General features: G+C 48.7%; 1 protein-coding gene across 5 annotated transcripts in view; it reads left to right on the top strand.

Annotated features, from left to right (window-relative positions):
- The window catches only part of CECR2 (CECR2 histone acetyl-lysine reader), a 156,281-nt gene that overhangs the window by 83,723 nt on the left and 58,711 nt on the right, over positions 1 to 13,847 (top strand). For all 5 annotated transcript variants that reach the window (XR_016394832.1, XM_089920097.1, XM_089920101.1 and 2 more), the window contains exon 2: positions 7,143 to 7,237. Coding sequence is in view for 4 of the 5 variants with exons in the window: in XM_089920097.1 (XP_089776223.1) it covers positions 7,143 to 7,237 (95 nt within the window). In the remaining variant the exon portion in view is untranslated. The remainder of the gene's footprint in view (positions 1 to 7,142; positions 7,238 to 13,847) is intronic.

Here is a 13,847-nt window from a genome sequence, read left to right as displayed (position 1 = left end):
AGCTTTCTAGAATACTTCAACCTCACTTCTATCTTTTTGAATCTGCTTTTAATGCTGATTTCTGAAAAATTTGTCCCAAGTCCCTCTTCACTCAATAGTAAGACAGTTTGGTTTTTAGTTGCTCTGTGGGTATATAGTCATGGTCATTAGAACATAAGCACTTTGTATGTTTCTATTTAAGGTGACTTTCAACACTTGTAATTGTTATCACACCTGCGGAACCATTATGGAATCGTTGTCAAGTTTTTTTTTTTTTTGCCTCCTTGTAAAATGATTCAGTCAGTGGCCTTTGGAGGCATCTAGAACTGGCATTGACTGAGGTTGTCTCAAGCTGTTGTCTCTTCCTTAATTTCTTACCCCAAAATAAAACAGTTGAGTGAGTGTCCTGCAATAGAAGAAACTCGGTCAGTATTGACGTTCTATATAACTCTGTTGTGAGAGAATTTTGCTGAGGAGTCTTTGCCTCAGCCCAACAAGAGTTGTACCTGCTTGCTGCACAGCTTCTCAGGTGTTCCTTTCCTAAAGGTCCTGCTGGGGCTGTATGTAGCTGGCTTTGTTGTGAGTCCTTTCAGGTGATCGATTTGGTGCTCAGCTTTGTAGATTCAGAACCCTAACAATGTCAGTGGGCCCAGGGTCTCGCGATGGTGTTTTGTTTATTTATTTAAATTTATTTTTAATTGAAGTATAGTTGAACTACAGTGTTGTGTTAATTACTGCTGTACAGCAAAGTGACTCACTTATATGTATATATACACATTCTTTTCCATTATGGTTTATCATAGGATATTGAATTTAGTTCCCTGTGCTATACAGTAGGACCTTGTTGTTCGTTGATTTAAAATTGGACTGGTACCTGCCATTCAACACACAGCACCTTCCTAACACCCAGGCTCACGTACTGGTCAGGGAGCTGAGAATCAGAAGAGGGGGTGATTTCTCCCCAGCCTGATGAAAGGTCCTGCCCCACCAGGGTTGGGGCTGGGTCAGCACAGCCCAGTTCTTTACCTGGGGACATCTTTAGATAGCATGCAGATTGGTTAGAACATTCTTTATCTTTTCCCAGTGAGAATTCAGAACTATTTTTTCAGTTATAACGACATCCAGATTTCCTCGTTGTTCGATGGCAGGCATTTCTGCAAACCTTCAGTCACACATTCATCCTTTAGCCTGGTTGCTCCCAGGGGCTCCTGTCTTTGGTTTTCTCTCTGCTCTTTCCGGCCCTTCCTCTGCGGAGGCCCGAGGGCTTTTGGCACAGGTGCTCGTGAGGTGCTCATTCTTAGTCACTGCTGTCTGTAGCCACAGCTGGGAATGGGGACTACTGCTCGTTTTGCCTGCCCCTCCCAGATGTGAGGCTCCCGGAGGGGGCGTCTCCAGACCTGTTGGCACCCTCAGCACTAGACAGAGAGCCTGGCGTGGAGCATGTCTACAGATGCAGGGACACCGTTCACTTGTGGACACCCCCCCCCCCCCCGCCGACACACACACACTGTCACGTGACCACGGAGGGGTGAGCTGATTGGACCGGTCAGGAGGACCCCACACACCCAAGTCATGCCTGCAGTTTTCTGTGCTGCTCTCAGGAGACCAGGCTGTGGTCACATACCAACAACCAGCATGTTTCCCAGTTTAAACTTTGTCGTCTCTGTCCCTCCCACCTGGCCTCCTTTCAGCTTTTTTGTTTATCACTTAGTGATCCCATAATCTTGTTGGGGGCGGGAGACGCAGGATTAAAACTTGTTACCTAAAATTTCCTGTCCTTTGCCCTCTACCTACAGTTAGTTGCAAAATCTCATTGACTGTGCTCCTGAAACGCTCCCGTTTCACCCCATCCTTTCCATTTCACTGACGTCCTCCTGGTTTTGGCCCCTTGGTGTCTTCCCTGGGCTGGGCTTGGGACCTTCTCACCCTGGGTCTCTCTTACCTTGTGTCCTGCAAACCGCGCCCAAATTAACCCTCCAGACTTGACTGTTGCTTCTCTACCCACATTTCACTGGCTCCACATGAAATAATTTCCAGCCAGTCCAGTGGTGAGCAGGGAGTAGGGTTGCTTAACCTCAGGGGTGTAGAGCTCTACCGTCTGAAGTAGCTTTGGCATAAATTGTCTGATGAAGTCTCCTGTTTCAGTTAAAAAAATCTTTCGAAACAACAAGCAACAACGATGAAAACAAAACAATCAGAGTAAACCCGGCTTTCTAGGAAGCTGTGCCACGTCCATGCGCCGTGGGACCCGAGGGGCACAGTCTCTGCGATGACGTCCATACGCCGACCTGGGTCTGAGGCTTGTAGGGGCCGCAGGGCCCTGCTCATCCAGCACCAGCTTTGTGGACGTGTTGCGAAGCTTCCATCTCTTCAGTGCTCAGGAGTTATTTGTGTACCGTGGGGGCTTTCTTGTGGGAGAAGATCCATGAAAGTTCTGAGCCTTTTTAAAAATTTCTGGAGCCAGTTTTGGTAATGTATACCTTTTTAGAAAATCAGTTTCTTGTAGGTTTACACATTTATTGCTTTGATTAGTATTTTGCAGTAATCTAATATTCTAGGGTAGCAGTCCTATCTGAGGGGAGCTCTGTGGTTTCCTTTCTGTTGTTTCCCAGCATCACAGCCAGTGACAGCCATGTTGTGGGCTGCCGAGAGGAAGGTGTGTCTGCAGAGAAGCCGCGGTGCAGAGCTGCCGGCCACGGGGAGGACGTTGGGGTAGCACTTCGGGGATCCTCAGCGGTAACCCGCTTGGGCTGATGTATACCGCACGGTTTGCATTGGCCCGGGCAGCCTTTGGGATTAGATTAATTTATATCAAGTTAGAAAACATCAGCTGGCAGAGTCAGGGAGGCCTTCTGGAGGCTGAGCCCGCTCTCCAGGCGGTCTCTCATGGAGAGCAGCTGGGGTGGTCCCTGGAGGGCCTGCTGTGCATCTCCTTTGTGTGAGTGCAGTTCTGGGGCCCACGCAGAAGCCCCCGCCTTTGACTGTGACCCCTACTGCCTTGCAGTTGGTTCCTGTGCAGGTGAGAAAGATTTGTAACCTTCTGAAATCAAATACAGCACATATGGCTGTTTTCCTTAGCCCTTTTTCCCTCCTTTGGTACACTCAGCAGGACCTTTGTGCCCGGAGGGTGCAGCTCTGTGATCTTCATCCTTCCTTGGAAGTTGAAGGAAAGAAAGTTGTTCTCTCTTTACCACCTTCTTTCGCAAAAGATTAAAGAAGACTTGTACGGCGCTCAGGAGCAGATCAAACAGTAGAAAGTCCCTGCAGTGACATTTGAGAACAGGTGCTAAGTGGTGGCTGTGCGTCGAAGGAGTTAGTTGTGTTCCCTGTGCTGCACTTGGCTGTCTCTTCTGGACGTTCTCCCTGTTTGTGGCGAAGAGTTTCCACGACATAGGCTAAGGGCCCCCTTTCCCTCCCTGGCTCACCCTGGGGTTCTTTTCCCAGCAGCCACCGCCGGGTCCCGAGGGCAGGGCCGTGTGCCGGTGCTGAACAGGCCCGTCCCTAATGAGCTGTGCCGCCAGCTGCACAGAGGGTGAGCCCTGTTCTCCCTCTGGCCCCTCTGAAGAGCGGGAGCCCAGGAGCCCTTCTCGTGTCCCTTCTCGGCTGATTTGCTGATCACCACCACCCCCCGCCCCCGCCCCAGAGCATCTTGGCAAAGTTCAGATTTCTGTCCTCACAGCTCAGTGCCCACAGTGAAAAGGAAATACAAAAGGGGAGGAGGAAAGTGGGGGTGGGGCGCTTGAAGGGTGTTTATTTCTCGATGCCTTAGCCTAAGCCTCAGGCTCCCGGCTGAAGGCGTATGTGGTAAGGCTTTGAATAACTGGATCTGGAGATGGTTTTATTGGCTCATGCACACAGGCCGTGTATTAAGAGTTTGAATTTCTGTTGTTCAGAAACCTGAATTTTGAAAAGACCGCTTTCTATCTCTTCAGTCTGCTTTTTTCTACACACCACCACTTAAGGAAGATGAGATAATTGCTGTGCTCACATGCTATAGAGCATTTGCTGTGTGCCAGGCTGGTCTGGCTTTTATAAGCATTGCCTCATTTAAATCATCACAACAACCCCTGCACAGGGAAACTTTTAATGTGATAAAGTTTTTTCTTCCTATAATAAATTGTGGTAAAAGACACAAAATTTAGCATCGTTTTAAGTGCACAATTCAGGAGTGTTAAGTATATTCACATTGTTCTGAATCAGCTCCAAAACGTTTTCACCTTGCAAATCTGAAGCTCTATCCATTGAAGTGAAAACATTTTAACCGATAAGCCGGCACTTTTTTTTGTTCAGCGGGTTTGAAATTGCTCTCCTGTTTCTCCTCTGCTGTCTCTCTGTAACATTAGGCCGAGGGCCGGGAGTGCCGAGGTTGCGCCCGGTGCCCTGGTCACCGTGTGGCAGCTGCAGGGGAGGACAGCGGGCTGTCCAGAGGCAGTGCCTTCTTCCTCGGACTGTCCACCACTTGTGTGGGTGAAGCCCTGCCGAGCTAGAGGGAAAAGTGCGCCTCACAAGTTACCAGGGGCCTGCATCTATTTTGGTTTGTTTTCTAGGTAGCTTCTGATTTATGAAGCATAATATCATAGAAATAAATATGAAAAGCAATTGTATATTTTGTGAGTTACTGTTTGTGAGTCACCGTATCCCATGGGTGAAATGGGAGGCAGGGGGTGGGATTGCATTCATAGTATCAGAGCTCCTCTCAGTACTCATTTGAGAGACATTTCAAGCCTGTCCAGTTCGCCTTGGAAGAGCTGATTCAGCATCCCTGGTGCACAGCCTCGTATGTAACCGCCTTCCCAGTGGCTACCTAGATTATGGTTGTGCCAGAAAGGCAAGCCCAGGTTCACTGGGGATAGGTTTTCACCAGTGCCATTTTTAGACTCTCTGCCAGAGTTGGACAGAACAGATCATTTAATAATTTTTTCAAATGTAGATAGGGGTGTTAGTCTTCACTTTCTGCTGATAATGTTAAGAAAACAATGGTTGGGGACTTCCCTGGTGGCGCAGTGGAAGGGACTCTGCGCGCCCAATGCAGGGGGCCTGGGTTCGATCCCTGGTTAGGGAACTAGATCCCACATGCATGCCGCAATTAAGACCCGGCACAACCAAATAAACAAATAAATATTAAAAAAGAAAACAGTGGTTGAATCACCAATGAAGCCTGGGTTCTGAGGCCAGCAGAAAGTACAGTGCAACAGTTTTTTCTTTCCTTTTTTAAACCTCAGATTCACAGGTTGTATTAATCATAATTCTTGGTTCATGACACATTCCCATCATTGGTTTGTGGATGTTTTCCTTCCGGTTCTAGTGTCAGTAATTCTGGCTAATCTATTGAACGAGGTGGCCTGGGACTTTGTGCTTCAAGGGTCCAGCCTCTTCTCTTAACTGCGGTTTCCTTTGGGGTCTTGCCCAGTGTGACTGGGCTTCAGTAGGAGCCTGAATCTTCCCTTGCTCTGTCCCTCCTGTGCTCCTGTTGGGCTCTGGATGTGCGTGTCTCCCCTCCCGCTGTCTGTCTCGTTCAGCTAAGTCCCTCAGAGTCTCCTCTGGGCTGTTGCTCGAGCCGCAGTGGCCTTATCTCCACCCTCTGCTGCAGCAGCTGGGCGGGTGCCACCCTCTCCACGGCAGGCCGGGCCCACCTGCCCCGTGTGCAGCCCCACCCCGGGTGTTGGGCCCCTGGAGCAGCGCCCGTCCCTCCCACAGCACCGGTTCTATGCCCAGAGGTGCTGTGTCCCGTCTACTCCCCCCGCTGACTCCAGCTCCCCAAGGGCTCAGGAAGTGCTGGGTGCCCCGGAAATGTTTGTTGAATAAATGAATTCTGACCAAATATAGTTCAAATCCTTGTTATGTTTGTTCGGTAGAATGTAGAAAAGAGCTCTGCCCAAAGGAATTAGTAAGCTAATAGAAGAATAAGAGCCATTGTAATAGACATGCTCATCGTTACCAAATTTGTAGGTAGGGCAGACACAAGGTTTTCACGCTGGGCCTTGTCTTTGAATTCTGAGTTTCGCTCACCTGGGCTTTCAAGACGTCTATGCCCCTTCCTTCTCGGGGTAGTTTGTATTTTGTTTGCTTCTATCAGTTGGTGTGTTTAGCAGTTTTTTGTCATGTGAAGTTTTCGGAGTGCGTGTTTACAAACTTAGAAACTTTTAAACGTAGAATAATAAACGGAACAATTAAAATAGCTTTAAAAAGACCGTTACCATTTTTACAGCAGAAGTGGATCCCCACCTCTTGTGTACACTGCCCGGTACTTGGTGTGGGCAGAACAGAAGCTGCATATTTGGCACACCTCATGCTTTCCAAACCACTCATAAGACCCTCGCAATTTTGGTTATGAGCCGGCCACACCACAAGCGTAGTGGACCCTTGGGAAATGGCTTGCATAGTGGGTGGACGGCATCCTGGTGGACCAGACGTGGGCCCTCTCTGCATCCCGGGAGCTGGTGATTGGGGCATGTTCCATCATCTCAGGAAACACTGGTTCACTGTGGGAACTTGAGAAGGGAATAGAATCTCCCAAAATTCCACGCTGTCACCTTTTGTCCCTGTAGCTCCTCAACGAACCTTTGTTCAGGGTATGTGCAAAGTCAAGCTAAATCTTTGGCATCGCTACCTAAACCCCAAGGACAGCACGTGCACCTCTCCTGGGATTAGCCCCTTAGCACGGCATCACCTCACTTCCCTTCAGGTGATGTCAGCTCGGCCTTGGCGCTGGCAGCCTCCTCCCCGGGCCTGTGGGGACCACAGATTGCTCACTTCCTAGTGCCGCTTCTCAAGGTAGCGTGGCTCTGGAAAGCTGTTGCAGTTGGCTTGCCTGTTGAAACTCTTCAATAAATGAATACTTTCTGAGTAATTACATTTTTACTCCTTTACACTCTTGCAAAATAATAGAAAGCAAAACAGTATATTAATATAAGTTAAGCTCTTTTGTGACTGTGCTGCATTGACTTGTAAAAAGAGGTGTCTGTGTGTGCAGGTGAAAGGAATGGAGCTTGGTAAGGAGCAGTGGGGGAGTAAACTCTTGGAAAACCAAAAAGGAGGGCAGTTGGCCCGTGACGGTGATGGCAGTGGTGGTGTGGTGGCGACCTGGAAGGGACGAGCTGCTGGCTGTTAGGAAATCTGCATCCATGTCTGAGCTCTCAATCCCTCTCCCTTCTCCTCCTCAGGAGTTAGAAGCAGCTCTTCATAGAGATGACGTGGAGTTTATCAGTGACCTGATCGCGTGCCTACTTCAGGGCTGCTATCAGCGAAGGGATATCACGTGAGTAACCCCAATCTTACCGTTTCTGGCGGAGGGAAGGAATTAACCAGTCCTAGTGATGTTTCGTGTCTCCTGGAATAAACCAGAGCAGATCACCGGCCAAGACATAACAGTATTTACACACGGTTCCCAGGTCCCATGTTTGGCTCCTTCTGCAGCTGAGTTTTCATTTTATTGTAATTCTTGGCTTTATTTCACTCTCAGAAATCTATATCCCTTACTGTTGGGTCCACCAGCTACCATATTCAAGTGTGGAATGTGTTCTCTCAACGTAGGGCTTTCTTTCTGATCTTTGTTTTCAGTATTGGTAAAATGATGCCTAACAAATTAAAACTAGATTTTTACCGTATTTCTGCCCCTGGGGTATGTATCTTCTGTTCATGTGAACAGTGGCATCATTTCTCTTTTTTTAAAGACACATTTATTCAGCGTCATGATCAGACTATTACATTTAGCAATCAACAGCATGGGTGCAAAAAAAAAAAAAATCTACATTAAAACCCTTTGCTGGAATGCTTTACACTTTCTACAGAACAGAAACTAAAATAACCTGTTATACAATTAGTCACAAATAATAGTCCTCGAGTTTTTTTGCCCATACACATGAGTATTGTCTAAAACGTCTTCTTTGTAGCAGCTAGGCCCTGCCACCACTGTGCTTGGCTGAGTTCACAGATCTGTTGTAACCTGTAGCTTCCCTGTCACTTCTCTGGCTCTCCTCTCCTGCTAAGCTTTGTTTCCTGGCAGTAATCAAAACCTTCTGCCACTGCCACAGCTGCTGCTGCTGCTGGAACCACCACAGCCACCGTGGCTTCGGGGTTCGGCAAACTATTGGCCTCCACCACCCTAGGGGCCAGAACTTCTGCCTCCAAAGTTTCCTCCTTTCATGGGTCCAAAATTTGAAGATTGATTGTTGTAACTGCCAAAATCATTGTAGCTTCCACCACCTCCAAAATTGCTTCCATCATTACCAAACCCATTATAGCCATCCCCACTGCCACCATATCCCCCGCCACCGCGGCTGCCACCAAAGCCACCTCGGCCACTGAAGTCTCCTCCGCGACCACAGCTGTCACTCCCACCAAAACCCCCCTCCACGACCACCACCAAAGTTTCCAGAACCACTTCGGCCTCTTTGGCTGGATGAGGCACTAGCCATCTCTTGCTCAGATAGGGCTTTCCTTACTTCACAGTTGTGGCCATTCACAGTGTGGTATTTCTGAATGACAGTCTTGTCTACAGAGTCATGGTCATCAAAGGTTACGAAAGCAAAGCCTCTCTTCTTGCCACTGCCTAGATCAGTCATGATTTTAATCACTTCAATTTTCCCACACTGTTCAAAATAATCTCTTAGATGATGTTCTTCAGTGTCTTCTTTAATGCCACCAACAAAAATCTTTTTCACACTTAAGTGGGCACCAGGTCTTTGAGAATCTTCTCTTGAGACGGCCCTCTTGGGTTCCACAACTCTCCCATCCACCTCGTGTGGCCTTGCCTTCATGGCCGCACCCACATCCTCCACAGTGGCGTATGTGACAACCCTGAAGCCTCTGGAGTGCCTGGTGCTTGGATCTCTCGTCGCCACACAGTCTGTGCGCACTCCCCGCCACTCAGAATGCCTCCTCAGGCTCGCGTCGCTTGTTTCAAGGCTCAAACCTCCGATGAAGAGCTTCTGCAGCTGTGTGGCTCTTTGGGAGACCCTGACTTAGACGTGACGACGGTGCAGGGCGGGGAGACGTCAACGATGCTTACTCGGCGGCGTCCACGGGCAGAAAGGAGTAATCTACTGAACGTATCTCTAGCATCATTTCTAGCGTGGAGCTTCTGGGCCCCCGCACACCATAGCTGCCAAGTACACAGCTGTCTGGTACATTGAGATGTGTAGAAATTTGGAGCAAGATTTCATCTCTGTCAGCAAATAAAGGATCTTCCCGATAAGGCCTCATCCCTTGTTTTGATAGAGTTGATAGACATTCTCTTGCTACTACGTTTCCACACAGTTGGACTGTGAGGCCAGCTCCTGGGAAGCTGAGACAAGACGGGGCTCCCCGTGCAGGCAGGAGGCTGGGGTGCCACGGTTTAAAAAAAAAAGACGGTGTCTGAAATATTTCTCTTCTAGTAGATCCATTCCTGGGCGCCTGTTAGGGCTGGGGGTAGACGTGTGGTAACAAGGTGAATGAGGGGTTGACGAGCTGCTCCTGCATCGAGCGTGGAGCTCGGCATTCGTGTGTGTGTGTGTGTGTGTGTGCGCGCGCACGCGCGTGAGTGATCATCCCTCTTCCTTTCTGTGTTTGTACTTCTGCCTGTTTCATGCTGTAGTCGTCATCTCCTGCATTCTCCGCGAGTGTACTGACTGTCTCCAGGGCGTCCAGGCTGTTGTGCTAAACAAAGAGTAGAAAGAAATCTACCATCTTACCACTTAAAACACCATGACAAAGGGTTTAGTATATTTTCTCCCATCTTCTTTTTGAGATGTAACTTGGGAGTCTGTGTGGTTTTTAAGCAGTTGTAGTCATACTGTGTATATAATTTCACTTTTTCATATCTTTCATTTTTTTCCTCACAACGATAATTTTTCTTATAACCACTTTTTTCTTTAAATGGGATTGTCAAATACTCCGATTTAATAGATGAACATTTGTGCCCAGCTTTTAACTGTTATAAACACGTTATATTACATAGCCTTGGACATAAAAGTTTGCACACCTTAGTGAATCATACTCTTAAATTTCTGCAGGTGCAGTCACTCCGTAGAAAGAAATGCCCACTTACGATTCAACAATAATTTTCAGGCCGCTCACCCCAGGGGCTGCTCCATTTCACCCATGACCATCAGTGTCTGAGGGGGTCTGTTTGCCTCACCTCGCTCTGGCCAGGGTGCTGGAGGGCAGATGCCCTTGGGACCCTTGGTCCTGGGCCCCACTGCAGAGTGTGTGCAGTTGCCATGGCAAGCGCTGTGACATCCACAGAGCACGTGGCCTGTGTGAGAAGGGGCCGTGGACTGAGCTGTCATGGGGTGCTTCCTGAGCCAGTGCCCTTATATTACAGAGCCCATTAAGAGGGTGAGTGGAGGAAGGACGGACCCCCCCCCCCCCGAAGTTGCAGGTAGGAAGGTGCGTGTCTGGGGTTCGACACCCTGGAGCAGAGGCTAGGGGTTGCAGAGCAGAAGGTCCCATGTGGTTCAGAGATGTGATTCATTTGAGCTGCAAAGTCCAAAGTCTTATTAGCCCCTGAGTGTTAAATTTTGGTTCGTCGCCAACATCTAAAATGAGACTTCATGTTGAAACCCAGTTTGTAGCTTTTAGAAAGCATCTAAGACACTGATCAGCTGGAGGGAAAACAGGGCCCCAGCCTGCCTGGTGGCTCTCGACACAGAGGCTGGTTGTCACTCTGCATCTGTGGGGCTTGCTTGGCCCACCTGCTCACCTTCTTTCCCTGCTGTCTCCGGCAAGCACAGCCGTTCGAGGAATCCTGTGGCCACAGCACAACAGGAGTAGGAGCCTAGTAGGCCTTGTAGGCTGAGCAGCGAGTTCAGGGGTGTGATCCTGAGGGCAGGGAGGGCGGGGGACCAGGAAGGGGCAAGTGAGTAGATCAGGCCTGAGGGCAGAGGCGAGCCCATCATGAAGGCCTGTTAGGGGGTGAATGTGATGACCTGGAGTCTCCTGCCTGACAGGCTGTCTCTCCAGCCTTAACTGCGCACATTCGTGGTTTGTGGACTTGAATTTCCTGTTACATACTTAGGCCGTGTCTTCCATGGGTGTGTTGGTTGATGATCAAGCACAAGAAACGCCCATTTAAAATTTGCGGAGCAGGTGTCGCACGCCTGCCTTCTGTGTGATGGTGGGGATGGGGGCCAGGCTGCGGTTGAAGGTCTGAATAGCTAGGGTTGGCTCATACCATCTATGGAGTAGAGCTTCCCTTCCCTGTTGGCATGTGGTGTCTATTTGACATTTTACCAGGTTTTTGACACGTGAGAATCCACTCGGCTCTTCCTGGCTGTACCTGCCAGTCTCTTGGCTCTGATACCATTCCTCTTAACTAATCCTGCTTGTTAGTTCTTACAGAAAGTGATATAATCTTGTCATATTCCATAAGGAATCTCCTTATTTTGATTCAAGTCCTTATGTTGTGGGACTCCCCTGGTGGCACAGTGGTTAAGAATCCGCTTGCCGGGCTTCCCTGGTGGCACAGTGTCCGCCTGCTGATGCAAGGGACACGGGTTCGTGCCCCGGTCCGGGAAGATCCCACATGCCGCGGAGCAACTTAGCCCTTGCACCACAACTACTGAAGCCCGCAGGCCTAGAGCCCGTGCTCCACAACAAGAGAAGCCACTGCGATGAGAAGCCCGCGCACTGCAACGAAGACCCAACAAAGCCAAAAATAAATAAATAAATTTATTTAAAAAAAAAAATGTTGCTCAGTAAAAAGTTGTAGCTTTGTTCATGTAGGTCAGATCCGTTCCTGGGTTACTTTTTTTTTTTTTTTTCCCTGGGTTACTTTAACTTGTGTTGCTGCTAAGAGTTGAGTGATACATACCGTACAAGTACTTCCAAGTGTAGAATATGATATATTCCTAACATATTCCTGTGTTTGTATCTTGAATCTGCCCAGTTTATTGACCTTGATTTTTTAAAAGTTGATTCTCTTGTTGTTCTAGGTTATCATCCCCCTTCCTTTTTGTGTTTGTGCTTCTGCCTGTTTCATGCTGTATTCGTCATCTACTGCTATGTAACAAATTACCCTGAAACTTAGCAGCTTTAAACATCAGTTTCTGTGGGTCAGGGATCTGATGTCCCGGCCGTGCTGCTGGGACCGTGGCCACCGCAGGCCCGCCCTCGGGAGGGCCTATGTTTGTTTCCTGTGGCTGCTTAGCGCAGTTCACAGGCCGAAGAGCTGAAACTGCATTTGGTATCGGTCGGTTTTGTGGGTCTGCACGTGGCTTGTCAGGGGCCCCGCTCGGCGTGTCTGGAGGCCTAGCTGGGGAGGGACACAGGGTCCTTCAGGCTGCTGGCAGAGTCTCCCTGGCAGCTGTAGGACCCAGGTCTTTGTTTCCGTGCGGCCCTCTCGGCCCCGCTGTGTCTCCTCTCTTGACCTGGCATGCTCGCGGGAGTACCCTCGCCTGCCCAGTTTTGTGACCAGGAGCGAGCCCCAGATGGGCTGTGCCCCACTTGGGAGAGCCCAGCATGCAAGGCTGTGAACACCAGGGGGCCTGTTGCACATGCTTTTGTTTGTCAATAGTGACTGTATTCTCCAGAGGAAAACTGCATATTGGTGGTGAGGCTTATGCTTGCATCTAATCACGTGTACTTAGTTATTAACAACGTATCATAAGTTCTCTTTTTTCCTAGGCTTTTGGACAAGAACCAGTTGATTTTTGGATAGTCACATGTGGTCCTATATAAATGAATTATCAACAAGAGGTTTTGATTTTCCCTTTTGTTTCAGTAAATGGCTATAACTAACTTGTTCCTAGTTTAATTTTCTCCCATATTTACCATTAGCCACCACTATAAATGTACTTACATTGATAATATCTCCTATAAAAAAACAATTAGTTTGAAGATAACGGGTGTTCTACAGGATATTCTTAGCTTAGATGCAGGCTTCTCCCATCACTCATCTACTTTCACTTTGGCACATTTCATTTCCTCAGTCTTCTTGCGAGGCTATGAAGAAGAGGTAGAGGGAGATCCCCTCAAAGGCTAACCGGGTCCTGTTTTACAGGGAAGGAAACATCCAGAGACTTAGGTAGCCGGTTAGAAGATGAATAATCCCTACAAAGAATTGAGAGATCAGGAGCTCAGATCTTCATCCCTCATAGAATCTGAAGTTTGAATCTCTAACTCTGACTCTTTGTTTTCTGTCGTCTTTACATAAAATTAATGATTTTAGCAGTATAAAAAAATAAATTCTGGGCTTCCCTGGTGGTGCAGTGGTTAAGAATCCGCCTGCCAGTGCAGGGGACACAGGTTCAATCCCTGATCGGGCAAGATCCCCCATGCCGTGGAGCACCTAAGCCCGCGTGCCACAATTATTGAGTCTGTGCTCTAGAGCCCGCGAGCCACAACTACTGAGCCCACGTGCCACAACTACTGAAGCCCGCGCGCCTACAGCCCGTGCTCTGCAACAAGAGAAGCCACCGCAATGAGGAGCCCGCGCACCGCAACAAAGAGTAGCCCCCGCTCGCTGCAACTAGAGAAAGCCCGCGCGCAGCAACGAAGACCCGACGCGACCAAAAATAAAAAAATAAATAAAAAGAAAAGTTTTAAAGCATCGCCTAAAGTAGTATAGAGCAGAAACCCAACGCGTCCTTAAGATGGGGTGCCGGGTGGGCTGTTCTGGACAGTTTGCTTTTTCACACGTGTGTAGCTAGAGGTGCAAATAGCATTTAATATTTCAGAATGTGTCTATCTCATCAAGCTGTGCTGGCTCGTCAGACACCCGCAGACAACCGTGTCACCCTGTCTTCTATGTCTTCCCCCAGCCCTTCTGCTTCTGGGTATGGCGCAGAGCTGCCCGCCCTCCCCAGTGCTGATGGCAGGCCTCTTAACACTAGTTTCTTCCTTATGACACACTGTGTCAGTTACTCCTAAATGATTTCTTTTGAAAC

The sequence above is a fragment of the Delphinapterus leucas genome, chromosome 11, assembly GCF_059928025.1.
Source record: "Delphinapterus leucas isolate spDelLeu-1000000601 "Yukka" chromosome 11, BTC_Dleu_Yukka2, whole genome shotgun sequence".
Classification (NCBI taxonomy): domain Eukaryota; kingdom Metazoa; phylum Chordata; class Mammalia; order Artiodactyla; family Monodontidae; genus Delphinapterus; species Delphinapterus leucas.
This window is presented reverse-complemented; position numbering and strand designations above follow the sequence as displayed.